General features: G+C 53.4%; 1 protein-coding gene across 1 annotated transcript; it reads left to right on the top strand.

Annotated features, from left to right (window-relative positions):
- Positions 1-153: 153 nt before the first annotated feature.
- Positions 154-27,781, top strand: Trim62 (tripartite motif containing 62). The gene is made up of 5 exons (XM_038334923.1): positions 154-1,135; positions 13,677-13,772; positions 17,452-17,708; positions 19,550-19,665; positions 25,493-27,781. The coding sequence occupies exons 1-5, from the start codon at positions 728-730 to the stop codon at positions 26,041-26,043; spliced, it is 1,428 nt and encodes a 475-aa protein (XP_038190851.1). The 5' UTR covers positions 154-727; the 3' UTR covers positions 26,044-27,781.

Genomic DNA, 27,781 nt, shown 5'->3' with positions numbered 1-27,781 from the left:
AAACACAGGGAAGGCCAGGCGGGATCTGGAGCTTGGAGGCCCCGCCCCTTCCCCCGCCCGCCGCGGGGGCGGAGCGGCTCGGGTCCCGCCCGCGGGGGCGGAGAGGGAGCCGGGGCGCCGGGCTGGTCCGCTCGGCTGGTTCCGGGTTGAGAGGCTGCGCTGGACCGAAGCGGTGGCCGCTGAGCTGGTGCGGGTAAGGGGCCGCGCGGGGCCGGGATCTGCGGCCAGGGTCGGGCAGCTGAGTGGGCCGGCACCCCTCCTCTGCTCTGCCGGGCAAAGCCGCGGTGCGGCTGGGTCTGGCTGCTCTGTCCCGCAGAATTCCCCATCCCCAGCTCGCCCCCCTTCCAAAGCTGTCCGGGTCGCAGGATTCCAACCCCACTGTGGCCTCCGCCCCCCTTCGGGATCTCCTCCTCGCAGCCTCTATCCCTTGGGACTGTCTGGTCCTCTAGATCCTCCTCGCTTGGAGCCCCTTCCTTGGGACGCCGTCGGCCTCTCTCCTCCAGCGCCCATCGCTGGTGGCCACCTAGTACCTCGAAACCGAGCTCTGGGGCTCGCATCCCGGGTGGCCCCCACTCGGCACCGACCCACCGTGTCCCCCACGTCGCAGACAGCGCTCCCCGGCGCCTGTCGCCCGTGCCCCCGTGGGCCTGGCCCCCGGGTGCCGCCCCCGATCGCCGCGCGCCGGCTGCTGGCCTCCCAGGCTCCGCTCCGTACCGCCCCCGGCGCCATGGCGTGCAGCCTGAAGGACGAGCTGCTGTGCTCCATCTGCCTGAGCATCTACCAGGACCCGGTGAGCCTGGGCTGCGAGCACTACTTCTGCCGCCGCTGCATCACTGAACACTGGGTGCGGCAGGAGGCACAGGGCGCCCGCGACTGCCCGGAGTGCCGGCGCACGTTCGCCGAGCCCGCGCTCGCGCCCAGTCTCAAGCTGGCCAACATCGTGGAGCGCTACAGCGCCTTCCCACTGGACGCCATCCTCAACGCGCGCCGCGCCGCGCGACCCTGCCAAGCGCATGACAAGGTCAAGCTCTTCTGCCTGACGGACCGCGCGCTGCTCTGCTTCTTCTGTGACGAGCCCGCGCTGCACGAGCAGCACCAGGTCACCGGCATCGACGACGCCTTCGAGGAGTTGCAGGTGCGTGGCGGGCAGGCGGGGGCGTGGGTGGGGTCAGTGTTCCTTTAGGGGCAAGGGCCTCAGGCCGACTTAATACAAGAGGGGCGTGGTTGCAACGAGGGGCGGGGCAGGGGGCGTGGCCCTTGGGCATCAATATCGAATGGACTTGAGACAGATCTGGGTTGGGACTGAGACTGGTCGAGAGTGGGGTGGGAACGATGGGTAGAGAGGTAGTCACAGCTGTACCAGCTGCTGGCTGAGGCAGAATGAGAGACTTCAGCTCTTCCGGGCTAAGGCAGGACTACTGTCGCAGTTAGCGTGGGGTGGAAAATTGGGAAATACGCTATTCTAAATGCAGCCACAGTGGCAGGTTTGGGGCATTGTGGGGTGCGGCTTGCTGCTCCAGGTGTTTCTGGAGATCTCGAGTGAGAACCGGGTCTCGGTTGTGCCATTCAGGTGGAGGTTAAGCAAATTGCCCAGAGAGCAGATTTGGGTGCCAAGGGTTAGGTCAAGGTGTGTGAGGATCTCAGGTTGGAATCAAGTTCAAATATGACAAGAACCGTTTTGGGTTTAAACCAGAGAAGGGGCCAATTAAGAGAGTGAAAACTCAAGATTTGGAGAATTAGACTCAAAGGTGTTCGGGGAAGGTGAAGACAGGCTACTAGGACCAGACTCCCCACGGCCTCTTGATGACCCCTGTTGACTGTCATCCGCATGAAAATCTTGGCGTACTCAACTGAACACAACCTTCAGCTGCAGCTAATCTCCCTTAAAACCTCCCTGTTGTTACTGACAGGACAGCCAGACCCTCATCGGTGTCTTTAGAACTCCCAAGATTCCACTTAGATATCTTCCCTGCAAAACCTTCCTCAAGTTCCATGTATGTGTGTGTACGTATGTATATTTGTATGTACATATACTAGCATAGAAAGAAATGCACATATAGAGAAAAATATAGATATATACACATATGGAGAGCTACATTTTCCTTCATGTCCTCTATCAATAAGTATTTTTCTTTATTTTTAATTATTTTATTTTATTGTATGAGTATTTTGCCTGCATGTGTGTATGTGCACCATTTACATGTGTGGTGCCCAAGAGGCCAGAAGAAGGTGTCAGATCCCCTGGAACTGGAGTTACAGATGATCATGAGTCATCACGAGGGTGCTGGGGACCAAACCCCTGCACTCTTCAAGAGCAAGAGCTCTTAGCTGCTGAGCCATCCCTCTAGCCTCAGGCGCACGCTTTAAAAGGAAGCATTTCTACCGAGACCGGCTTTATTAGCATAACATAGCCTATCTTCCATAGTCTCCCCAGTAGAGATTCTCAGTTACACATCTGCCTGCTAAAGGCTTGGAGAAATCTTGAAGGGAAGACGTCCACTTAAGTCCATTTAATAAACTGATTCCCAAACCTGTTTGAATCCTTTTTTTCATCTGATCTATTTCAACGCAGAATCCTCCTCCCTGGCTCTGGGATACCAATAGTAAACATTCCCCAAGGTATCAATAGCCTTTTCCTTGGCAGGTTTATTGCCCCCCAAAACATGGTGGATGAATGAATGAATAACTAAGCTTGGTGTAAGCTGGCCAGACTAGAGGACTCAGAAGCGGAAGATGTTTTTACTAAAAACAAAAACAGAAGCAGTGCAGTCAGTGATGGTACACACCTTTAATTCCAGCACTGGAGGAAAAGAGGCAGGTGGATCTCTGTGAGTTCTAGGCTAACCTGATCTACAGAGTGAGTTCCAGGAAAGCCAGAGAAACCATCTTGAAAAGAGAAAAGAAAAAGAAAATAGAGTCCGCTGACTTTGGAATAGTGAGTTCTCTATCCTTCAAGACACTTAATCGGGACATAAACACCTCCCTCCTTGCCTGTGCTTTGCTGAGGCTCCTCTGGAAAGCACTCATCTGAAGTGTCTAGCCAGGGTGGGAGGAGTAGCACATCTTCCCATCCCTCCCTTTGGCTAAACTTCAGCCCCACCTCTCTTCCCTGAGAAAGAGACTTGTCTTAAAGTCCCCTTTGGATTTAGGCAGGTGGTGGCAGAGAAACTTGCCTCCCCTTAGAGAGGCTGTGCAGAGAGGTGGGGTTCAGACCACGCCCCACCCCATCTGCCTTTCCTGCCTACTGGGGAAGCAGGCTCACTAACTATAGCTGCACTAGGAATGGAGCAACCTCCTTCCTCAAGTTCTGCTTCTCCCAGCAGCTATAGTGGCCCCTGTGCTGGGGCCCCTATTCTGGGGAATGACGGAACTGGCAAAGGCTGGGAGATCATCTGGTGCCAAGCTCACTTGGCAGATGGAGAGCTGGTAGAGGGGAAGGAGGGGACTTACCCAAGGTCTTGAAAACAGAGGAGGCCAGGCTCACACACAGCTGGGGTCTCCAGACCTCCTACCCAGAATTTGGCCTGCAGCGCTTACCTTTATTCTAAATCTTGGAGACTACAGAGTAGGAGGATTAATTGCTTTGTCTTTAACCGCAAGCTGCTCCACCCTGGCCCTGCCATATGCTGGCTGTGTGACCTTAGGAAAATGACTTGTTATTTCTGAGCTTCTGGCCCCTTGACCTACCATGCAGAACTGCTCTGCACCCTAGATTGCAGGGGGTGCATCCTGGCATGCTGCATGAGTTCAGGCAAGTCACCTCAGTCGTCTGAGTCTCCACACGTTATCAGTTACCTTCCCAGGGAGGTTGTGGCAAGGGTGAACAGTTCTTGAAGTGCCTGGAACCGTGGCTGGCACAGTCAGCAAGAATAGTCTCTAGATGTCTGTCCTTATTCTAGTGATAATATTTGCACCAAAAGTAGGGCAATGTGATAGAAAAGGCTCATCCTACCTGTGGGTGAGCCTACCTAGAATTACTGTAGAGTTGTGCAGAAGTTTCATGTGTGTGTGTGTGTGTGTGTGTATGTGTGTATGTTTGTATGTATGCACACGTGCGCACATGCATGTCCTCCCCCACTATTGATGATCTCCTGAAGTGTATGTGTGTGTGTGCGCGTGCACGCACATGCATGTCCCTCCCCCACTACTGATGAGCTCCTGGAGTGTGTGTGTGTGTGTGCATGCACACGCATGCCCCTCCCCCACTACTGATGCGCTCCTGGACCGCAGAGCAAAGGGGAAGGAGGAGCTCATCTCCCAAGAGTTTGGGGTTCATGAGCCAAGAGCTGCCCACAGCTGTGTTTGTAATGCCTCACATGGTCTTCCCAGCACCTGCTGTGGGTTCCGCTGTGATTTCCTTTTGTGAATGGAGGCAGCCTCGCCAAGCTAAGTGATGGTGAGGGTCAGGACTCAGGACCAGTCCAAATGGGCCACATACAATCTCTCTGCTGCCCCCGAGGGCCACTCCCTGGCCTCCCCATCCATCATCCAGAATTTCTCCTGCCCACCCCGCCTGTTTCTGTATCAAGAGCACTTAGCACGAGACCAGACTAGGGACACAGTCCGTTGGTGCCAGCTGACACCACAGGGCAGGTGGCTGGGATGTCACCCTGATCAAGCAGAGCATCCGGCTCCCTAGCCATCTCAGGTTCCTGACCCCCAGAGAGAGGATCCGATTCATCCGAGAGTCCCTTTCCAGGCCTCATGTGATCACTGGAGCGTTTCCTAAGGCATGCCTCACGCCAACAAAGGCAACAGGGCTGGGCCTTGGATGGGAGCCTGGCAAGCTGGGCACAGTGATGAGAGACAAGAAGTCAGCCCAGGAGGGAGGAGTGGGCTTGAGGGTGTGGGGCTTAAATCTTTGCTCTGACTTCTTCTGCAAAGTGGAAGGGCCTACCTGTCTCCTTTTTCTGATCTAAGACATGAGAGTCAGAGGAAGGATATTCACCTTCCATGTCACTGCCTGTCCCTAGGGTGACGGTCACAAAAGCTCTTATTTTGTACCCTGGTCAGGGAGACAGATGAGTGCTTCTGTCCTGGGAAAATGACCACCACCCCATCACATTTCCTGGGAAAGGGCAGGGTGTTGTGCATGTGCGTGAGGCTGGCGGTGCCCACACAATTCTCCATGAAGGTGTCTGCGCAGCCAGGAAGCCTGGTTCATCTGCACAGGTCACAGTGTAGAGCTGAGAGTTGAAGTTGGGGGCCCCCAAAATGTTCATCTTCTGGAACAAAACTGTCTGGTGACAAGATTAACAGTGACAAAATGAAGGGTAGGGTGAACTGGGTGTTTCGGGCATACCTGGTGCTGTGCGGTGGGCACAGTTCCTTGACATAGCCCTTCCTGTCCCTACCTCCAGAGAGGGTCAAGAATCAGCAGCATTCTTCAGACATTCCCTGGGGCTGGGAGACTGGGGATTCTCCTGAGTCCTCTCTGAAGCAGGCAGAAGAGCTGGAAGGCACAGCCTCTTCATCAGCCCTCCGACTGGCTCCTCAGGGAGTGACCAAAAGCACATGAGCTTCGGACACCCTGTGCCCTACTCTCCCCACGTTACAGATAGGAAAATAGACTTACCAGAGCTCTGGACCCTGTCAGCCTGAGATCACAGTCTGGCTGACCACCCACCTTGAATTCTGCTGGACACATGGTGGGCATGGAAAATTTGGAGGTGGGAATCAAACTTGGATTCAAGATTGACTTTAATATTTTGTCCTGGCCTCATACCTATATGGCTGCTGAGGGTTGGCCCTGTGTTGAACCCAGGACAAAGCTCCCCGATCAACCTTGCCATGGTTCCTTCTCTCTTTTAATGCTCACCGCCATTGCCCCATTTTACAAATGGGGAAACTGAGACACAGAAACTGTGCTTAGGTCTCCCAACAATGAGCCAATTGGAACTTGAATTGGGGTCATGAGCAGGACCAGGGTCAGGCCCACATATACAGGGGGCGAGGCGGCTATTGGGGGAGGGCTTAAGGGTTGGAAAGAGGCCTACCTTGCTTAGGATGGACCCTGGATGTGGATGTGGCACAGGGGCAGGGTAGAGGGCATGCTTCAAGGGTTAGAAGTTGATCCTGGAGATGCTGGGAGACCAAGGACAGGTGTGAGCAAACCGGTGTAGCCTGTCATTATACACCTGGGACAGTGTGAATGGCTGCCTGTGGGAGGCCCTGGGACAGGAGAGCAGCTGTATTGCCAGGGACTGTGAGGCTCCAAAGGGCACAGGAAGCACTTGATGCCAGAGAAGAATTCATGTATGCCAGGAGGAACAGGAGCAGCCACGTGAGGGACTGGGGAGGGAGGAAGAAGAAGAAAGCAAGTCACTCTGGGTAGGAAAGGAGGCGTGCAATGCCAGGACTCTGTCTCCAAACTGATGTTTCCTCCTTGGAGATGAGAAGGGTCCCTGAGGCCAGAGTCAAGATAGCTTCTACAGCATCTTTTTCCCTTGGGGTCAGGAAGAGGAACATCTTCATAGGAGAGGAGTCTGGGCCTTTGAGCCCTGGCTCTGTCCTTCCCATAATCACTTCCCCTGTACTGATCTTTCCAAATAGATGGAGAGCCCCGGGGCCTGGCAGCTGACAGAAATGTACAGCTGTGTGCTTATGTAGGCCTACAGAGTGCCCACCCCCTTCCCTAGCATGCCATGAGCTAGCCCTGATGGGCCCTGAGGACTCCAGCTTCCCCCAGCTGATGTCCAAGGCCTCCACGCCAGCCCAACTGGCCCTAGCCAGCCTTTCCAGTTTGTGACTCTACCCACCTGTCACCTGCCTGACTGTGGCCGCTTCCTGCACACATCAGGTGACCAGTCCTCAGCACTTGGAATGGCCAGGGGAGCCCTGTCACCTGCCCTCTCTGCCCTCCCATCAGAAATGAAGTCAGACCCCAGTGTTCTGTGTGTTCCGAGGTCCTGTTTACTCTCATTCTTTGGATGACTATTGCATGACTTTCCTGGTTTCTCTTCACATCAGACAGAGAAGGCAATAGCAACTCAGAGAATTGACTGCACCCAGCTTGGTGAACCAATGAGTTCATTGGGGCTCCTTGCTGGAGAATGAGTAAGAGCTTGATTATAGAAGCATAGGTGGCTCTCGGAACCATGTTAGGGAAAAGCCCACTCTAGCCCAGGTGACAAGTCCCATATGGCTTTGTGACTTCAGCTAACCTCCCACCTCCTATAGGCTCCCAAAGCCAGGGCAGGGTTAACACAACCGGAGAAACAGGAGGTGCTGGGTGACTGGAATCTCAAGTGAGAGTCTGGTGACCCCTCTCCCGCTTCTGTAAGGGAACACTAACTTCCCAGTCGTGAGCTGATACGGCCGTTGCCGTGTCGTACCTGGAGAACAGGATCCACAGCCACGACAGCTCACCCTATGTGGTGTGTCATAAGGAACCGAGCTATTTAATGGTCCCAGAAACTCTCTGAGGCTGATACTGTTACAGCCTCACTTTACAGGTTGGAAACCCAAGACAAAGGAAGGTGCCACCGCCATGGCCAAGGGGTGGCAGTTGTGTTGGCTCCCAGGCAAACCCCCATGTGAACTCTGCTCTCCCTGACAGTTCTCTCCTATTTGAGATTTGCTTCTTCAACGAGCTGCAGACTATTCAAAGTTTAGGGACTATGTCTCTGCGGTTAGGGTGGCCACACAAACCTGATGCCCAGTGGGTGCTCCAAATTTTGGCATGCCCAGAAACTCCAAAGTGTTGCTGTTGAGTAAAAGGAGTAGAGATCTCAAGGGTAGGTCTTGAACATGCTTTTGGAACCACCCAGAATCTTGCCTTTGTCTCTTAATAGCTTTGTGACCCTAAGGTAGCGGTCTGGTCTCTCTGGTCATTAGTTCCTCTCTCTGTATAATAGAACCTTCTAGACTGTTGTGAATACTGGGTAATGAGATGCCTGTGAAATTCAAACTCAAGCCACACCTACTTCCAGCTCCCGTGGTTCCAAGCCGTAGGGAGGCTTGGAATGGCAGCGGTGCTCACCATGCCCTTCCTCTGGGGCTGCTCTGTCACTTAGGAGTTTATGGACAGTTTCCTGTTTGCTAACTGGGCTCTCAACTGCAAGTGAGTTTCCTGGCTTAGTCTTCCCTGGCAAGCTGTGTGGCCATGGGCCAGTCAGCCCCTTCCTTAGATTTGTTTCCCTGTCCTGGCGAAGGCAAGGGTTGGAGCAGATGGTCCCTCCCACCCCTTCCTGCCTTTGCCATCTCAGGAAGCAGGGAGGGGCCGCCTGGACACAGCATGGGACACGGACATGAAGCAGTGACAGGAGCCTCAGATGGAACACAGAGACAGCATCCCAGTCACCCTGAAAATGCCAGGTTACGTGCCCTGAGGGTCTAAACACATCCTGCTACTATCTCCTTCCACTGTCCCACCCTAGGAACTATGACTTATCCCCATTTTGCAGGTGAGGGCCTTGGGGCTCAGAGAGGTTAGATGACATCTCAGGGGACACACAGCTAGCAGGTGACTGAGCCAGCTTTCTCACTCATATCTGTCTGATCCAAAACTGGAGAAGACGGTGAAGCGCAAAGTGACCCAGCTCAGTCTGCCTCCTGCATCCACCCTGTGGGCTCCGGGCTTTGGGCTTCCTGGATTAACTGTTTCCATGGTTGTATATTGGGCCCAGAGCTACCTGCCCGGATCCTCCTAGAATATAAATATAGATATAGATATAGATAGATATATAGATATAGATATATATCTTTATATTTGATGTCAATGTCATAGCTGACTTCTCCCATCCTAGCATGGGGAGCTCATAACCTTCCAGGATATTTGTCTCTGAGCAGGTTCACCTTGCAAAAGACAGTAGGTAGGCGTGTCTGGTCCTGTCCTAGGTACTGAGAGTGAGAACAGCTCAGGACATAGTCACTACCCTCAAGAGCCCAAGATCTAGCTGGGGAGACTGATAGGTAACCTCACGGAATACAGTGTGTTGAACTTGGGAATGTGGTTCAGTTAATAGAGTGCTCGCCTCGTATGCATGAAACTCTGGGTTCAATCCCCAGCACCACATAAATGGGGTGTGGTGTTTCACACGGCAGGAGGATCAGAAGTCCAAGGTCATCCATCCTCTGCTGCTTAGTGAGTTCCAGGCCAGCCTGGCCTTAGTGAGACCCTATCTCAAAGGGAGAAGAATTCATTTGCTAGCTACAACAGTACGAGGATGGGCCCTGCACACAGAGGAATGCCGGAAGACGGGAGAGTTCGGGAGGCGGGCCCTCAGTACAGGTGACCCCTGGGTCACATGAGCACCCTGAACAGAGGCCACATCGCACAAGGGCTGGGAGGCAAACACTGCATGGTGTTTAGTGCTGTCTAATAGAACTTTCTGGAACACTGGAGAGTCCTGCATCTGTATTGCTTGATGCTATAGCTGCCAGCCCTAAGTGGCTATTGAGCCCTTGAGATGAGATGAGGCCAGTACAGTCAAGAAATTGAATTTTCTGCTCCATTTCATTTTTACCCACTGCCGTGTAAATAGCCGCATGAGGCTGAAGGCTGTCGTGCTGAACAGGGCAGGTATAGACCAAGAGATGACCAGAGATGGCAGGGTTGGCCTGGAGGGCCTTGGATGTTACCCCAAGACCTTGTGCTCATCTTTCCAGACACCGAAGAAATCCAGGGAGTTTGGAGAAACCTTTTAATGTTCATTGAAGCCGCTGTGGGGGGCATTGGGCACAGAGTAGAGGCGGGTCCTAAGGTGGAAATTCAGAAAAGAACTGGTGAAGGCCAGACCAGGAGCTGTGGGTGTGGCGACAGGACCAGACTCCACAGAAAGCTGAGGGCCGACTGGTCAGCTTCAGAGATGAGTTGTGGGTTTCTGGCCGGGATGGCATCAGTGGGTGCACTCACCCCATAGAGCCACCTCTCCTCAGTAAGGAAAGGCGGGTCTGATGTCCCTCACACTACTCTGAATCCACTGTGGTGAGTTTGTCCTAGTCTCTCTCCACAGTTCTCCCTGTCCCTCGTTTCTCTTTCCCCAGCCCTGACAGAGCCATAGGTGTCCTGGGATGCCTTGGAATGTATTGTAGAGGAGGGAACATTTCCCCTGCCCCCTGGATGGATGTAGGAAGAAGGGCAAGTCAGTTCCTCGGACCCTGGGTTCAAAACCAGTGAGGAGTTTGTCCACATTCCCAAAATGTTCCTAGCAATGTGACAAATGGGGTTTCCAGGACCTTACAGGACCTATGGCGACCACCTCAGGGGAGAATACAACACTAGCCATTTCTCCAAACGTCCACCTCTTGACCGGACAAATTCCCAAGCTAGATTAGACCCCAAGTTGTCAGAAGCCATGTTCTACACTGTGGCGAAGTAGGCCTGCCTGTCGAGGACTCGGGGCCCGGGAGCCTTAGGAATGACTCTCAGCTGTGAGTAGGTCAGGTTTCTCTCCCATGAAAAGCAAGTCCACCAGAGAGGGCTCCAGGCTCTGGTGTGCAGGGGACATTGAGCTGGATCCTGAGAGCTAATGTTTCACATCTCTTGCTGCTTGTCCAAACACCTCACACAGGTGACCTGAGGCCCACTCTGTGGAAAGCATGGACACCCTTGGCACTAGCCAACAATATCAGAGCCTGCTTGCCCTCTGTCCTTCCTTCCTTTTTCTCCCCCAGGGAACGGGTCTGGTGATTGTGTGCCTGTCCCCATAGTCCTCCGAGACACAGTTACTTCTCCCTTCACCTCAGTCGTCACAATTGCCTCACACCGAGACGGCTGCTAGAGTTCCAGCCATCGTATCTGTTGAAGCTCTCTGCTCTCATCACGCGTGCCGCCCCCATCTCTTGTTAGGCCCGTGTGCCTTCCTTTGAGCAGGACTTCCTCAGGCACAGCATCTGAACCGGCCTGCCCGTCACACACTCTGCCTTCTTTTCCAGAGCATGGACCATGTTGATCATTCCCTCTCTTGTTGTCTTTTTTCCTGTTTCTGGTCAGTCTTGCTCACTGGACTGGAGGATTCCCATGGGAGGAAACTGCATCTGCCTTGTTCTCCGTTGTATCTCCAGACCTCAACGGTGTCCCTTTCGTTGTAGCTGCTCAATAAACTCTCGGTGAATGAGGGAGCGGTAGCAGCAAAGGTCATTCTGTGTGCTCCAATCCTCAGCTAGTGTGTTATCGTGGCTTTTTCCTTGTGTCAGCGCTAAGGCTGTGGGATGAGTCCGACCGGTTGTTTGTTGAGTATCCTCGCTGCTCCGACAAGATGGGGGGGAAAAGTAGGAACCAGCTGGATGGTGATGGTGGCTCACGCCTTTAATCCCAGCACTTCCGAGGAAGAGGCAGACAGATCTCTTCATTTGAGGCCAGTCTGGTCTACAGAGCAAGTTCCAATACAGCCAGGGCTACACAGAGAACCCTGTATCAAAATGGGGATAAAAAAGAAGAACCAGCACCTCAACCTGTCTGGCATCACGTGGCCTAAGTTGACTGGTGCCCCCGGGAATTGTTCAGGTTCTGTTTTTATGCAAATTCACTCACAGAGCTCCTGGGGCCCTAACTAGTACCAGACAGCCCCTGGGCACAGACCACAGAGGGAGATAAGGACCTACCATGAAGAACCCAAGGGCTAATATGGGAAAGGGCGACCCACGCCTACTGTACAGAGGCTAGAGGCTCAGTAAGTGCAAACAGCTGGATTCTGTTGGGGACCACCCACCTCCACCCCGATTTGTTTATTTGATAAATAAACAGGCCCCCCACCATGTGCTAGTACCACTCTGGGCACTAAGAATACAGAAAACTATAACAACAAACCAACCACACAGGATTCCCTATCTCAGTGAGGGAGGCAAGCAATACACACACAAGCTGTTGAGGAGTATGGTCCCTTCTGTCAGGGAATGGTACAGCGAAGCCCCCAGGGTTGTGTAAGGGAGGTGCCTCTGTCTGTGGGGCAGTCAGACAAGACTCCAGCTACGAAGCCCAAGCAAACAGTGAGTGCAAAGTCCCAAGGCTGGAGAGTTGTGGCTTCGCTGTGGTATGCTGGCCTAGCGTGCACAAGGCTGGAGTTCCTCCTCTGTACCACCACCGCCAAAGTCATATCCCAAATGTTGAGCCCACTCTGGATGATGAGGGGAGCTGCAAAGTTGAAGTAGGTACTAAATACCTCAGTGATCAACAGGAATAATTCCCAGTGCGATATTTTTCCAAACAAAATTATTGCCAGAAAATCTATAATAAACAGACTATCAATATTTTAAGCAAGGCCATCACAAGTATCCTATTGAGCCAAATGGAACTCCAGACAGAGGAAAATAATCACAATACTGAGCCTGGTTTTGGTCCGAGGAGGAGACATTTGGATGTGAGTGTGCGTGTGCGTGTGCGTGTGCGTGTGCGTGTGCGTGTGCGTGTGTGTGTGTTGTGCGCGCGCGCGCGCGCGCGCGCACACGCGCGTGCACAGACACACATGGAGGCCAGAGGTCAATCCTGTCAATCCTCAGCAGCAGTCCACCTTTGAAAAAAAGTTTAATTATCTTTGTTTTTATTATTTTAAAGATTTCTTTAAATTTTTATTTTATGTATGTGAGGGGTTTGCCTGCATGCATATCTGCGTACCACATGCCTGTGTGGTGGCCACAGAGGCCAGAAGAGGACATCTCAACCTATAAACTGAAGTCACAGACTGAAGCAAGCCACTTTGTGGGTGCTTGGACTGAACCTGGTGTCTCTAGAGAACAGCAGTTTCACTTCAGAGCTCAGCCCTCTCGCCAGCCTTCCACCTTTAAAACAAACAAACAAAACAAAACGAAACAAAAAAGATTTCTCGTTGGCCTTAGGGCTCACCGACTAGTGCCAGGGTTACAGGCATGTGCTGCCACAGCTAGCTTTATATCTCAGGGCTGGAGATCAAACTCAGGGCCTCCTGCCTGCATTGCAAGCACTTCAGTGATCCCCAGTCCTGTTTTCAGTTTGAGAGGTGATATCATGTCTGCCTGGATTTGTTGCCGTGGATCTTCTTAGATGGCATCATTGTAGAAATATGTCACCTGGCTTTAAGCTTGTTGACTCCGGCTCGCCATGCTGGCCCTGACCGGTGTGTGCTGGCTGTATGTTTGGAGCCGGGTTCTTGACCTCTCCATACACTTTTTCCTCTTGAGAATGGGGGTACAGCAGCGCTACAGAAAGGCACAGTGACTCAGTACCAGCCGAAGCTGAGAGCAGGATCCAACCTGGCGGGCAGAGACTTAGGCAGTGAGTCTGTGCTGTGGGCAGTGCTAGGTCCCTATCAGAGTGCCACACGGGTGCCAGCCAGCAGCTAAGGTGCAGGGCGAGGGAGGCTATGAAGAGATTGCTCGACATCAGGAGGACTAGAGAGGAAGGCCTGGTAACTCATGGCTGTAACCCTAGCTCTTGAGAAGGTAAGACAGAAGGATTGCTACAAGTTGGAGGCCAACCTGGGCTACATGAGTTCTGGGCCAGTTTGGCCTATAGAATTAAATCCTGTTTCAAAATAAAGAGGCCTAGGCTATAGCACAGTGACTGGGTGTTCTCTCTCGGGTTTAGGAAGCAAACGCCACAGGATCTGATAAGCAAACTACAGTGGGAGGCGGGCGTTGGGGTTGGAGGTCAAGGGCAGGATGACCCCAGCTGCCAACAGAGCTGGTCTCTCCACCATCGAAGACTGCCCTGGCTGGGTGTGGCCTGCTCCACCATGCAGGCCCTGTATGTATTTCAGAGGGAACTGAAGGAGCAGCTTCAAGCCCTGCAGGACAGCGAGCGTGAGCACACGGAGGCATTGCAGCTACTTAAGCGACAGCTGGCGGAGACCAAGGTGAGCCTGACCCAGTGTGGGGACGGGTGGGCAGTGGTGAAGCAGGGCCGTGCATCCTCCATCCCTCTGAGGAAATCTGGCTTCCAGTTGCCTAAGTGTGGTGGGAGAGAGGCGGGGTGGGCAGGAGTAGAGCCTCTGCGAGAGCAAATGGCAGTTGGACCCACCCCCAATGTCACAGAGGGCTTTGGTACCTGAGCAGGGCCGTTTCTCTTCAACTTTGACAAGCACTGGGGTGGGACCAGGAAGGGCTGACAAGATCTACTTAGTGTCTCTTTGTTCTTTCCTTATTAAATAGGCCCACTGCCCAGGAGCCCACTGTGGCATGTCCCCTCAAAGCCATGACTCACGTCCTCTCCCCTCTTGCACTCAAACATAGGGATAAAACTCTAAATCCAGGGGTCATGAGACACACCTGTAATCCCAGCACTGAGGAGGCTGCACCTGGAGGCTATTGAGTCTCAGACCAGCCTAGGCTGCACAGCAAGGCCTTGTCTGGAGAGGGTGGGGGCATCTGACTCCAACTCTGAAAAGTAGGGCGAAATTCTCTTCTGTGGTCTCTGGCTACCAGGATAGGATGGAATCTTTTGTCCCTACTTGAGAGGAGTACTGGGTCTAATCCTAGCACTGACTGTCAATCACATTCCTGGGCTCCCTATCTAAATAAACAGTGGGGACTCTGGCAAGTTCAATCCAGAACTCGGGGCTGGGAGGAGAGCTTCCCAAACAGAGGGACTCAAAGGAATGACTTTGGGCTGACCCTGTTCTACAAGATGAAAGCTCCTGTAGCTGGAGCAGAGCCTTGGGGTTACCTGGCCTGGAGAAGCCATTGGTAGCTTACATCTGTGTTCCAGTGTGGCCACCAACCCGCTGCGTGGTCTTGGGAGGGTCGTGACATACATTCCTTCAGAGGACATTCCAGAGACCCCTCGGTGGGTGACAGATGAGAACCAGCCGCGGGGTTGCGACCTCAATGCTTCTCCCAGCCTTAGCTTCTGTGTCTATCTGGTGACTCCACACCACCCCCATGAGGAGAAACAGATGGAACCCTCTCTGGAGGGCCGGCATCTGAGGGTCTGTTCTCCGCTACAGCTTTGCTTCTCTTGTTCACCCCTCTTCTACCCCCACATTCCTCCCCCGCCCCACTGACCTCCTGCCCACCTCCCCTGTCCATCTGTGTGCTGCTGGGGGACCTGCTTCCCCTCCCTTTCCCCAGCCTGGCTTCCTGTCTGGACGGGTATATTTATATAAGAAATGCTGATGGAGGCTTTGAGGTTGTATTTCACCTGGTGTCTGACAGGCTCCGCTGTAGCCTGCCTGCCCTCCAATGGCCTTGCCTGGGGGCCTGTCTGCTCTCCCTCCTCAACCGTGTTTTCCTTGGTAGGCTCTGAGATTCTCTGTTCCTGGCAGGGTTGTTTCTGAAAGGGCCACAGCTGCCCCAGACCCTGTGTGTGTCCGGGAATGCGGGAAGCTGGGCTGCCTTCTCCACCAACGAACCAAAACGAGAGGCAGCTCAGGATGGCTCTGCCTTAGGATTCGAAAGAGTGGGGTCAGGGAGATGGTTCAGCACACAGAGGTGCTTGCTGCCAAGCCTGACAGCGTAAGTTCAGTCCCCGGGACCCACGTGGTGAAAGGAGAGTCATGAGAGCAGGACCTCCCTAAACTTAGCATAGCATCTGATCCATAGTAGGGGACTGTGGGACAAGTGAGTGAACAATCACATCAGTATTAATTAATTAATTAATTGATTGATTGATTGATAAAGCACCTTTGGTAGTGAGAAAGTGCAATCCCACTTCTAACGAAGAGGAAAGTTCAGTTGGGAGAGATTGACCCGCAGGCTTGAGTCCCCATAGTTTCTTTTAGTGGCAAGATGGATGACTTTGGGAAGAGTTTGGGAAGGCCCAAAAGGGTCACGTATAGAACTCATGGGCCGTCACGCTGCCATGCCACTTCCTGGTCCTCTCTCTCCGCCTCTCATCCTCTTTCTCTAGTCCTCTCTTGTCCTGGGGACAATGGAAGGGACATGGAGTGATGTGACCACAACTTTGTGATGTGACCTTAAGCAAGTCCCTCCCTCTCCCCTTCATCAGTGAAGCTCTCCTGACCGCCAGCCTGTTCCAGGCCTGGGTATGGGCACGGGGACAGGGAACAAACTATTTCTACCCAGAAAGGGCTCACACACTAGCTAGAGAGACATACTGTGGAGGAGACAGCAGAGAACCTTGGTGTGCCCACCACTTGGAGAGGTGAAAGTAAGTCTCTGGGGAGGAGCCCTGCCCCCCAAGGCACAGCCGCAGAAACAGAGACAAACCAAGCAGCCACTGGGTGACTAGCGCTGTTGAAAAGTTTAGCAGGCATCAGAGAGTAACCCCGGAACCTGGAGACCCCAGAAGACTGCTCTTTAGATACAGGGACGTAGACCCCATCCTCCAGCGGTAGCAGCCTCACCCTCTCTGGGTGAGGGGCTCCAGGAGGCCCCTAGCAGCCTTTCCCTCCATCCCCAGCCTCGCCTCCACTCCTTCTTTGTCTTCCCAGCGTGTTGGGTGGGCATGCGCGGGGAGGCTGGCCTGCTGCCAGCCGTTCTTCCTGCAGGGCCAGCAGCCACCACAGGAGAGAACAGGCCCTAATTGAGCCTTTGTGGAAGCTCCCACAGAGCCCCGGGCACTGAACACAGTGGGGTCTCTGACTCTATGAACTGCCAGCCAGAGGCCCACAAAGTGAAATTGCAGAGGCAGGCCCCACGTGCGGCCACATCCTGTGTCGCCTGACTGTCAGCGTTCCTCAGGCTACCCCCTCTGCCTGTTTCCACTCCGCCATACACAACCAATGCTTCCCCCAATCCCTGGAGCCCACTCTGAAGCCACCTCTCCATGTGGACTCCGTAGGCATGCCTGTTAGAAACTGTCCCTTTGCTGTATGGGCCTCAGCTTTCCCTCAGTGCCTGGAGCTGTGCCTCGTTCGATGAACATCACCACACCCCTGCAATGGGACTTTTGTAACCCTTCTCACAGATGGGGAAACTGAGGTACACAGAGTTCAGTTAGCTGAGGCCACCACAACTAGAGACTCAGAGCTGGGACCTTTCCCCAGTCGCTCCTCTACGGCTTCTTGGGCCTCGGGGAAGGGAGAGGGTCCGGGTATGCTAGACCTCCCTTGGCAGTGGCCTTGTTCCTGCAGTGAGGGTCTTAGGGGAGCCAGATGGGCAAGTAAGCACTAAGATTTGTCCAGTCTCTGTTTGTTCATGAAGGTCTCTGACCTCCACGACCCCTTTGTCATCATGCTTTGACGCCCATAGATGATGAAGTGGTCAGAATACAGAGCACTGAATCCCACATTGCACACATAGGCATCCCCCACATAGCTGTCCCTCCTTCCTTCCCTTGTGCCAGGAATCTGGGAAGTACCGTGCATTCCTGCCCTTCGCAGCCTCATTGGCTCCTCTGTATCCCCCCCATTACTCTCCTGATGGGCCCCCAGGGAACTACGAGCCCTTCTGTCCTGTGTAGGTCCCAGTTTATCACCTTGCTTATCTGTGTGTCCTATGCGGCCTGCCGAGCAAGCCCCCTCCCCCACCTTTGTGTCAAAGCTGCCCCCCTCATTGGCACCTGGACACAGTAAGATTCACACTGGGTCCCACATACACTTTTCCATAACCCCTGATGGTCCCCCCCCCCAACAGTCCTCTACCAAGAGCCTGCGGACCACCATCGGGGAGGCCTTTGAGCGGCTGCACAGGCTACTGCGGGAGCGGCAGAAAGCCATGCTGGAGGAGCTGGAGGCCGACACGGCCCGCACGCTGACCGACATTGAGCAGAAGGTCCAGCGCTACAGCCAGCAACTGCGCAAGGTGCAAGAAGGTGCCCAGATCCTGCAGGAGCGGCTGGCTGAGACTGACAGGCACACCTTCCTTGCTGGAGTGGCCTCCCTGTCTGAGAGGTAAGTGCCACCTGGCTGCAGTCTCCCCTGACAGCCTCTCCCAACCCAACTGAGGCAGTGAGGGAGTCAGGTGGATGGGGCTGTCCACAGACAAATCATCCAATCATTTTCATCATCGTTGATAGGGATCTGCTGTAAGTATGCCAGAGCCCAGGCTAAAAGCCTTCCATATCCATGTTATTCTGTATATACTATATTCTGATGGAGCTGGGCGTGGTCGCTGACCCCCGTAATCACGACACTGGGGATGTTAAAGCAGGAACTTTGTCATGTACATAGGCTTTCCCTCTGTGCCTGGAGTTGCACCTCATGTGAAGAACATCTCCACCACCCCAGCCTGATCTCAGAACAACATATGTGTGTGTGTTCTACCTATATTATAACAGCATAAGCAATATTCGATGATGTTTGTAGTCATTTAGCATGGTTTCGTGCTGTGTGTCACTCATGTATTTTATGTATTGGGGGAAATGGGGTGTGCATGTTCATGACTGTGATCACCAGATGTCAACCTAAACTGTCAATCTTGGGGATGTGTGTGTCTGTTTGAGTGTATACCACGAATGTATAGGTGCCTGTGAAGACCAAAAGAGAGTGTCAGATCCCCTGGAGCTGGAGTTACAGGCAGTCATGAGCCATGGGTGCTGGGGAACAAACTCAAGTCCCCTTGAAGAGCAGTAAGCACTATTGTCTGTCTGCAGCCCCCGCCAGAGCTTCTGAGATGAGGTCTCTCACTAACAGAGCTCTCCAAGTAGACTGTGACTGGCTGGCTAGCGAGCCCTCAGGGAATCCTCCTGTCTCCGCCTCTCCAGCACTGGGATTTCAAGTGTGCACCACCATGCTTGCTTTTGTTTTGACATGGGTTCTGGAAATCGAACGTGGGCCTTCATGCTTGCAAGGCAGGCACTTTACCAGCTGAGCTATCTCTCCAGTCCCTGTCTACAATAACACTATACTATATTAATACCAGTCTATAGAGACATTTCATTATTGTAACCCTCTGCGCCCCCTACAGGGAGTATACAATGCCCATTTCACAAGTACAGAAACTGAAGCTCAGGGAAGTCAGATCAGTCGATCAATGGTCAAGGCTACTTGGGCTGGCGTAAAGCCAGGGTTCAAGCGCAGGCCTCTCAAAGCTCCTCTTCAGGGCATCACTTAGGCTGACTGGAGCTCAACACTCCACTGATGTCATGTGCTTGATGTTGGCCAGGAAGGAGCCACTGAGCTAAGCCTTTCCTGTACATTACTCCACGAAATCACCCTCAACGGGCCTAGAAAGGCAGGGCCTAGCACATGTACCCCGTTGCACTTGACTTTGGCCAGGAGCCTGAGAAATGACTGTGTGGTACCCACCAACAAACTGAGGGTAACAGAGAGGTCCCAGGTGGCAGAAGCAGGCACTCGCGTCTCGGTACAACAGACATCTCACTGATGACCTCGCCCTGGTGTAGTAAAAAACCCAGAGTCAGATGCTGGGGTTCAAGCTGAAGATCCGAAAAGCAAAGCAGCCAACCACTAGAGAGTCCTTATCTCTACCAAGGCTGGACCATCCTGTCCTCAATGTGACTGCAGACCAAGACCCTGAGCTCCTGTCTCCTCCCACTTATATTCATCTCTAGTGCTGGTATTAAAGGCATGAAACACCACCACCCGGCCTCACTGGCTAACTAGTGTGGCTGCTGGGATTAAAGGTGTGCACCACCATTGCCTGACCTATATGACTGACTAGTGTGACTAGCTTTGCACTCTGATCTCCAGGCAAGCTTTATTTAAATATCAACACACCCTGGAGGTAAGTACCGGGCTCCATGAAGTCTTCTCTCCCCCTGTCCTTCCAGGCTCAAGGGGAAGATCCACGAAACCAACCTGACATACGAAGACTTCCCCACCTCCAAATACACGGGGCCTCTGCAGTACACCATCTGGAAGTCTCTTTTCCAGGACATCCACCCAGGTGAGGCTCTGCCCATCCTCCTAGAGAGACAGGGAGAAGTGTGCATTGCCACCTGGGCCAGGTGTGGCAGGTGGCAGAGCAGGAAGTGGGCAGAGTGCCTGCGGGTGTTCTGTTCTGGTCTTTAAGTGCTTTGTATCACGGTGACCCACTCCGCTCCTGGAGGAACTTGCCACAGTCATCCACACGTCACATATGCAGAATTAGAGGCTCAGAGCCAGAGCGATTGGATGGATCGTCTGCTGTGCCCCAGAGCCTATGCCGAGCCCTCGAGCCCCCAGAAAGCCCTCTACAGCAGGTTCTATTACTGTGCCTGTTCCCCAAGTAGAGGCACAGCTGTTCCCTGTCCTGACACAGGAGACAGAGTCTATCCACCTGGATGGATTCGCTATTTCATTCTCCAAACAGTGACAGTCCCTCAGTTTCAAGAGTCAAGGGAGACAGGCAAGTGGCCTGACCTTGGCAGTCTAGTGGGATGGGGCTCTGGCATGAGATTTGCACATCATGGAAACCTGGGGGTGGGAGCAGGGGTCAGTCAATCAGAAGTACCAGATGCAGCCAGGAGAAGCTCAGGTTTGCACTGGATACTGGAGAGCACGGGTCACCCCAGAATGTCCTCAGTTGAGCCCCTGTGGTGATGGAGAGGTCCCTGGTACAATCACCCAGAGTTGGGGGGCGCTCCCCTTAAGATGACAGGCCTCACCTAAAGTGTCATTCCTGCCATCTTAGAGTTGAAGAGGGGGTCTAATGAACAAAAGCAACAATGTTGGGAGAAGGGAACATTTTCTAGCAAGCTCACCTGCCTCCCTGGAGTGTGCTCCCAGCCTCTGAAGGACTTTCACACTGGGCCATATGTGGATGAACCAGTGTACCTAGAGAGAGACAAGAACCCCAGGCATTTTTTCTCTCCTCCCCTGGGACCCCTCGAGTGGGTAGTCTAGAAACTTGCTGCCTCAGCTGCCACCTGCCTCATCCCTTCCACAAGAGCCTCACCCAGTCAGTCAAAACCCTCCGAGACATCACACTCAGCCGCCCTGAGCCATTGTCAGGCTGTGCATGAGCCAGATTCTCCCTCCTCTGCTCATTTTGCCTGGAGGCCTTGGCACCATCAAATGCTTTGGTATTCGATGGCCAAAATTCACCCCCTTTTGTAGCTTCGCCTTAAACACCTCAGCTGAAACGCCTTCCTGGGTTTCCTCAGGTAACTGTGGCCTTTTCTGATCACAGTGCCTGATAACAGCTGGGGTGGCTCTCGTTCCCTCTCTCTGGACTCTGAGCTCTCAGCAGCCAGAGGCTGGGTTCAGTTAATCCCCTGCAGCCAGCAGTCAGTGATTGTGGATGCAGGAATAAAAGAACAGATGTTAGACTCCAGTTTACTTCTAGAATAGTGCCTAGCGTATACACCAGGTACTCAGTAAGTGTTAAAGGGACGGGCTGCAGGTCCTTAGACACCCCCCTTCTTCCTCTAGTCCCATTATGTCCTCTGAATAATGGAGATGGCAATGTCCCTTTTCGCCTCCATCACAAGTGAGCAAATGATGGCCAGGCAGAGTGTCTCGGCCTCTGTACCGCTGACCCACAAGGCCTTGCAGGAGGCCCTGTCCCATCCACCACAGGAGACTGGCAGCCTCTGCAGCCTCTAGATCTAGCTTACTAGATGCCACTGTCCCCTCCCCTCCCTTAGAGCAACCCAAAGTGTCTCCGGCTGTGGTCAGATATCTTTTGGAAGCACAGATGTCTCGGTTGAGACCACAGACCCTGAGAACACTACCTGCAAAGGGACTGAGGGGGCAGGTGCATGACCTGAGCACTCGGCCCTGAGCAAAGGCCCCTGGGACTTTAGACAGCAGTGACCTGGTTGGCTGGGCCCCTCCTTTGTCTGCAGGATCTATGAAGTCACTCTGGCTTCTCCATGAGCACCAGACCTTTTATGTCCAGATGGGAGGGCTGCTTTTCCCCAGGGACCTGGCTGTGGCTTCAAGTGGCTTCCTGCCTGCCCCTCCTTTACAGCCTAAGCTTCCCATTGGGTCATCTGAGAACCCCATCTAACACCTGTCGCTCCCCTACTCCTGCCCTTCCACACTTCATCACCTCCAGCCGCCTGCCCTGCCCCCAGCCCTTCGTCCACCATCCCTCTGCCAACTCAGCCCTATCACGCACTCCCAGGTGCAAATGTCCCCAGCGAGCCAGGCAGCCCATTGTCCCAGGGACACCGGACACTCCTCTCCCTCCTCAGCCTCGCCTGGCCTCTCCCCCTGTCGCTACTCATCTGGATCTAATCATGTGGAGACCCAGAATGTTCTCTGCCCCACCGTGTGATCCCAAGGCAAAGCAACCTCCCCCCTCCCTGCTGCAGCTGAGCTGCCTCGCCTACACCTTAGAGGTGGTCCCGGTTGTTGCCCAGGATAGATAACAAAGATAATTTCTGTGTGAAGACGGTCCCATAATTTAGTAAGCATGCTTTACTATTTATTATTATGAATTAGACACTTGCCCCATCTTGCTGGTCAGATTTTCTGGGGCCAGATAATGGAAGGACACCATGTAAAAAGACCCAGCTCACGCTCCAATTCCCCTTTCACCCCAAGTAGAACCTAAGTAAGATGCTTACCTCAGAGGGCCTCGGTTTGCTCTTCTGGAAAATGGCTGCAGTCATCGAGACCCTGGGACTACTGTGACTCTCTGGGGTGGTGCCTGTTCTATGGCAGACTCTGCGGAGGCAGGAGAGGGCGCTGAGGGCCTGAGGAGCTGTGAGACCTGACAAGGGGCTAGACTTCTGTTTCTTAAGGCCTGGCTTGGAGAGGAAAAAAAAAAAATACAGACATACTTACTGTCTCATGAGACCCTGACTGTACCCGAGAACAAAGAGACCCGGGCCTCCCACTGCCGGGCAGTTTGCCGGGCTGGGCATCTGGGAGGCCTTTCTCTACTGCTTGGGCGATGGTTGAAGAGGAACAGGAGACATTTTCATGGAGTCTGGAAGTCTGTGACCCTTCCTGGGTGCCTTTTGACCCAAGGTCTTAGAGTGGTTTCAGAAACTCAGAACGCATAGTGGAGAGGATCCTCGGAGCCAGTCTTTCTCTATAAAGAAGAGTGTCACAGTTTGGCGTGAACTCTGACCTCCAAGCAGAGCCTGGAGAAAGGCTTTGGCTTCACTGGGTCTCATTCCTACCCTGAGGGTACAGACTGCTTGGGAGGGCAGAAGGGGAACTGCCACACCAGAGTGCCCCTCAGGATCCCTGACTGCTCTCTGGACTGAAGGTCCCTGTTCCTGCCAGCCTCAGGGAGGGTGCTGCCAGGTGCTCCAGAGGTGGCCCAAAAGCCTACACAGATCTAAGAGTTAGCAAGTCTGCCCGTATCCCCTTAACTATTCCTTGAGCCTTGGGGTCTCCCTTTTGCTGACCTCCTCACCCCCTAGGCATCTGGACTGTGGGAATCTGCATTCCCAAAGGCTGATGTTTTCCCTGGTACTCCACTCCCAGCGTGTCCCACAGCCTGTAGCGTCAGCCACACATCTGTAGCTAATTAGGTCCTTACACACGCACTCACACTTCCTTCCAGCCTCCCTCTCACGGTGAGAACTCCTCACACCACACAGGGCAGGAACTTTCTCGTTCTTACCAGCTACCCAAAATACTGACAAAATACAGGCAAAAGTTCACCTGTGGGCCCATTAGTGTCCCCCGTCCCCCATTTTATGTCCCTGGACAAAGGATTGTTCCATGGTTCCTTCTATACCCAGGGTGCTATTCCCACACAGCTCTCTGCATTCTGAGGTCAAGAGAGAGGTGTGAGGTACGGAAGTGAAGTTACTATGACCGGGCTCACGGAAGCGGTTCCATGCAGGTCAGCCATGCAGGTGCTTGATGCTGGGAGCAGCCGTGACTGCCTGGCGGGACAGTCACAAGCATTGGAGCGTCTTATTTCTCTGTGTATCTATGTCCTACAGGGGCACTGAATGGGAGGTGACAGGGACATCATGTCCCTGCTCCAGCTGATAGGAAAGAGTCAGGGAGCCAGGAAAGTCCTTGGCCCCGAGGAACTGTAGTAGTATTCCGTTGTTCCATCTGCTCTCTCCCTTCTGTCTTGCCCTGGCCTGGAAATACTCATTCGCTGAGAAGTGCTGGTCCCAGTTTTCCACCGCTCCTTGGGGGGTTATCAATAAACTGAGGTCTTGTGGAGTTCAAGAGACTGTCCTATCAGACCTGCTGAGCCGGTATAGCCAGCTCAGAGCCAGGTGACCCAGCCTGCACCAGGGACACTGTCAGACAGGCTCTGTGCTGGGCATTCAACTCTCAGGGAGGACAGGGTTCACTGCAACACAGGCCTTGGCCTCTGGGTGCAAAGCTGGGTGAGATAGGAGCCAGAAGGCCATTCCCTGTATAGGAGAGCAGCAGAAAGAACAGGAGTCCAGAGGCCGAGGGAGAAACCAGCTGAATCCTCCAGCGCAAAGGCTCCCAGAGGATGGGCCTTCAAATAGGGCGGGTGGGGGGGAGGATGATCTCTGCAGCAGAGAGGATGGGGGGGGGAACAGCAGAGTAAAGGGTTTAGGCCTGAACAAAGAGGTGGGCTGTGGCCAGGTACCAGGTGGCCTTGAATAGTCTCAGCTCTGCCAGCATATTTTTGACCTGTGATTAGTCAGGGCTCCCAAGGGTCTTGATTTTCCTGTCTGTCAAATGGAAGAGTTGGTAGAATTAGAGATTTCCAACATTTTGGGATGTATTGCCTATTTTTAATAATAACAAATAAATTTTAAAATCTCAGCTCATACACATGACCTTTTAATAATATGATAATGTATACATGCATATGTAACAACTGACCATAATATAAAGGAAAAATAGAAGGTGATTTGTAGTTAAACTTCCTTGAAGCCAGCACCTGTTGCAGCACAGCCTGGCCTCGAACTCATCGTGTAGTGTAAGATGACCTAGGATTTCCGGTCCTCCTGCCTCCATCTCCAGAGGGTTGCAATTACAGGCATACATCACCATGGCCAGTTTTATGAGGTGCTGGGAATCAAACCTGGGGCTTTGTGAATGCCAGGCAGGGACTTTGTCAACTGAACTATATCCCCAGCCCATCATTAAATATTTTGAATCACTCTGGAAAGCACAACCAAGTAACCAGTGCTCACAGTGTAATTGAAGCACCATTAAGAGAGTTGTCTGTGCCCACAATTTCATCCTTAGAGATGTACTGAGCAAATCAGCCTGAGTCCTACACAAACAATGATAAAATGTAGCCTCCCTCAGTTCGGTCATTGCCTTCCAAAACCCTCAATGTGTTTTAAAAATCACAGGATCGGTCTCACATTTATACATACTGCCGAGGTGGGTTGTACTTCCAGACCCGCGTATATTAAGATTTCTCGACCACTTGGATGTCTGGCAGGATGTCTGGAGTTCAGTGGTGGGGTGAACCACCCCCCGTGAGGCCAGCCTGTCCCCAGCTTGCTTAGCCACCCTCCATCCCACCAGTCTTAGAGACCAAGCGGCGAACGTTTTCAGATCGCCCTCTAGGGGGCAGTATCACCTGGCTAATCTGCTCCTTCCCAGCTCTGAAACTCCCTTCTGGAATCACTCAGTGCTTTGCCCTGGGAATCACTTGGTGAGCCTATCAGCCACTCCTCTGCGGCCAGGTGTTCCGTTTTGTAGAGGAGGCAGAAACAGACAAAAGAGCAAGTTTATGTTCATTTATATTGTGACACAGTAGGTCAGTAGCCTCCTGGAGACGGGCCAGGACCCTCTCCTCAAGTAGGCACTACACAGTGGGCCTACAGCCTTCTCTCCACTGATCTACCCATCCTCCCCTTCTCTCTCCCACCTAGTGCCAGCGGCCCTGACCCTGGACCCAGGCACTGCCCACCAGCGCCTGATCCTGTCAGATGACTGCACCATCGTGGCCTACGGGAACCTGCACCCACAACCCTTGCAGGACTCACCGAAGCGTTTTGATGTGGAGGTGTCGGTGCTGGGCTCTGAGGCCTTCAGTAGCGGTGTCCACTACTGGGAGGTGGTGGTGGCAGAGAAAACCCAGTGGGTGATTGGGTTGGCCCACGAGGCTGCGAGCCGCAAGGGCAGCATCCAGATCCAGCCGAGCCGCGGCTTCTACTGCATCGTGATGCACGATGGCAATCAGTACAGTGCATGCACGGAGCCCTGGACGCGGCTCAACGTCCGTGACAAGCTCGACAAGGTGGGTGTCTTCCTGGACTATGACCAGGGCCTCCTCATCTTCTACAATGCCGACGACATGTCCTGGCTCTACACCTTCCGAGAGAAGTTCCCTGGCAAGCTCTGCTCCTACTTCAGCCCTGGCCAGAGCCATGCTAATGGCAAGAACGTCCAGCCGCTGAGGATCAACACTGTCCGCATCTAGTCTGGGCTGAAGCAGACCAAAGCCTTCTGGGTCTGTGAGCACCAGCAAGAGCCTTGCCGAGCAGATGGGGCCTGGACTACTCAGGCCCACCGTGGCCACCCTGAGACCTCAGGCCAGTTGTTTATCCCCCAGCCTCCTCTGCCCTGCCTGCGAGCTAGAGGTTGTGTTCCGTGGTTAATGTCCTAAAGCTCTGATATTAATGGGATGTTACATGGCTCCTCCCCAGGGCATCCCTAGCCCAACCCCTCCTCCCTATTCTCCCAGGGACAGGGGATTTCCCTCCTTCTGCCCAGGTGACCTAGCCTCTTGACAGATCAGATGTGACCAATAGCTAGCAGCCCAAAAGATATACAGAATCCTCTTATGCTTGTGGCCTAAGATGTGTCTTGCGCCTGATCAAGAGAGTAATGGGTTGTTTTACTCTTGACCCAAGTCCACAGTAGACCCAGATGGAAGCTGGTCCTAGGGATATCTGAGGGTCACCCTCTCCTGCTACCCCTGCACCAAGCCGAGAGCTGTGGCTTTCCTCCTCTCCCACTAATCTGCTCCCACTGTCAGAAATGATGCTGTGGCCTGACAGGCAGTTCACATGGTATGGTCATGCCACCACCTTCCAGTCCATGGACTCTGGGGCAGGGTGAGGCATAAGGACCCCAGAAACCAATACGGAACACTGTCAGGACAAAGCAGCAATGGACGATAAAACCCAAGTCCTCAGCTGTCCTGGGGACAGAGGTCCAGCCAGCCCTTATCAGTCAGGCCTCTGTGATCTGCTATGGGGACAGAGAGGGTGCTGGCAGCAGTTCTTGTCATCAGGACCTGAATCCCAGGAGACCTGTCGGTGGGTACCTGGCTCTGGCTCCCATAGGATTCTGATGTGCACACAAGGAGCCACCTAAGTTGGTGTTATCAGACAAGAATTCACAATCAGCTCCCCGGTGGCTTGCAAGATCACTGGAAGGGCTGGAGGATGAGAGCCTTGCTGAGTTTCCAGAGACAACTTCAAGCGGCTAAAGTGATTGTGTCTTGTGACCAGGAAAGCTGTTTCCATTCGCAGGGAACCCCTGCCTCTCAAGCTGCTCGGGGCCACCGTCCACTATCCACGCCAGCAAGCGATTATCCGAGCCTGCCTCTCTCTCAACTCAGGTCCCAAATCTACATCTTTTGGAAGGATTCTTTTGGTGGAATCTTGAGTCAGAACCCAGATTTTGACAGCAAAGAAGTCTGGGAAGTGTTTTTTCTCTTCCAGCCTCAGCCGTACAGAAAGTTAAGCATGGAGGTGGAGCAGGCCCCTCCACAATTTCCTTACTACAGCATCCAACTGTGCAGACACTCAGGAGAATCAATGAATCCACCTCACGGCCTTGACTTTGAAGCAGAGCTGCTGAAGATTTCCTGCTCCCTGGCTCTGTCCCTGCCTGTCCCTGCCCAGAGGCAACAATCTCGGGCCTAGGTAGGAGTCAGAAGTACAATCAAAATGGCTCCCCAGCGTCACTGAAATCCTGGGGCTTCAGTCCTGTATTTGGGGTTCAGTGAGCATGCCCATCTCCAAGGAGCCAGAATGGATGAACTTGAGGGGCTCCCACTCGCAACTGCCACGCACTGGGGACCCCCCTGCACAAGAGGAACCCTGAGCTCTACTTGCGCCCTCCACTCCCAGACTCCAGGCTACTCCCGACAGTATTTTTATTTAAAACATTGCTCTTTTGTGCATTATGATCAATTTGTATTAAATTAA

This window comes from Arvicola amphibius, chromosome 6 (genome assembly GCF_903992535.2).
Source record: "Arvicola amphibius chromosome 6, mArvAmp1.2, whole genome shotgun sequence".
Taxonomy (NCBI): domain Eukaryota; kingdom Metazoa; phylum Chordata; class Mammalia; order Rodentia; family Cricetidae; genus Arvicola; species Arvicola amphibius.
The sequence above is the reverse complement of the archived record's forward strand: the minus strand, read 5'-3'. Positions and strand labels throughout refer to the sequence as shown.

Excerpts from the sequence above, each read along its gene's own strand:
- Trim62 (XM_038334923.1), top strand. The coding sequence starts at position 728 with ATGGCGTGCAGCCTGAAGGACGAGCTGCTGTGCTCCATCTGCCTGAGC. Across the intron at positions 13,773-17,451 it reads GACAGCTGGCGGAGACCAAG|TCCTCTACCAAGAGCCTGCG; the intron begins GTGAGCCTGACC and ends CCCCCCCAACAG. Across the intron at positions 19,666-25,492 it reads TTTCCAGGACATCCACCCAG|TGCCAGCGGCCCTGACCCTG; the intron begins GTGAGGCTCTGC and ends TCTCCCACCTAG.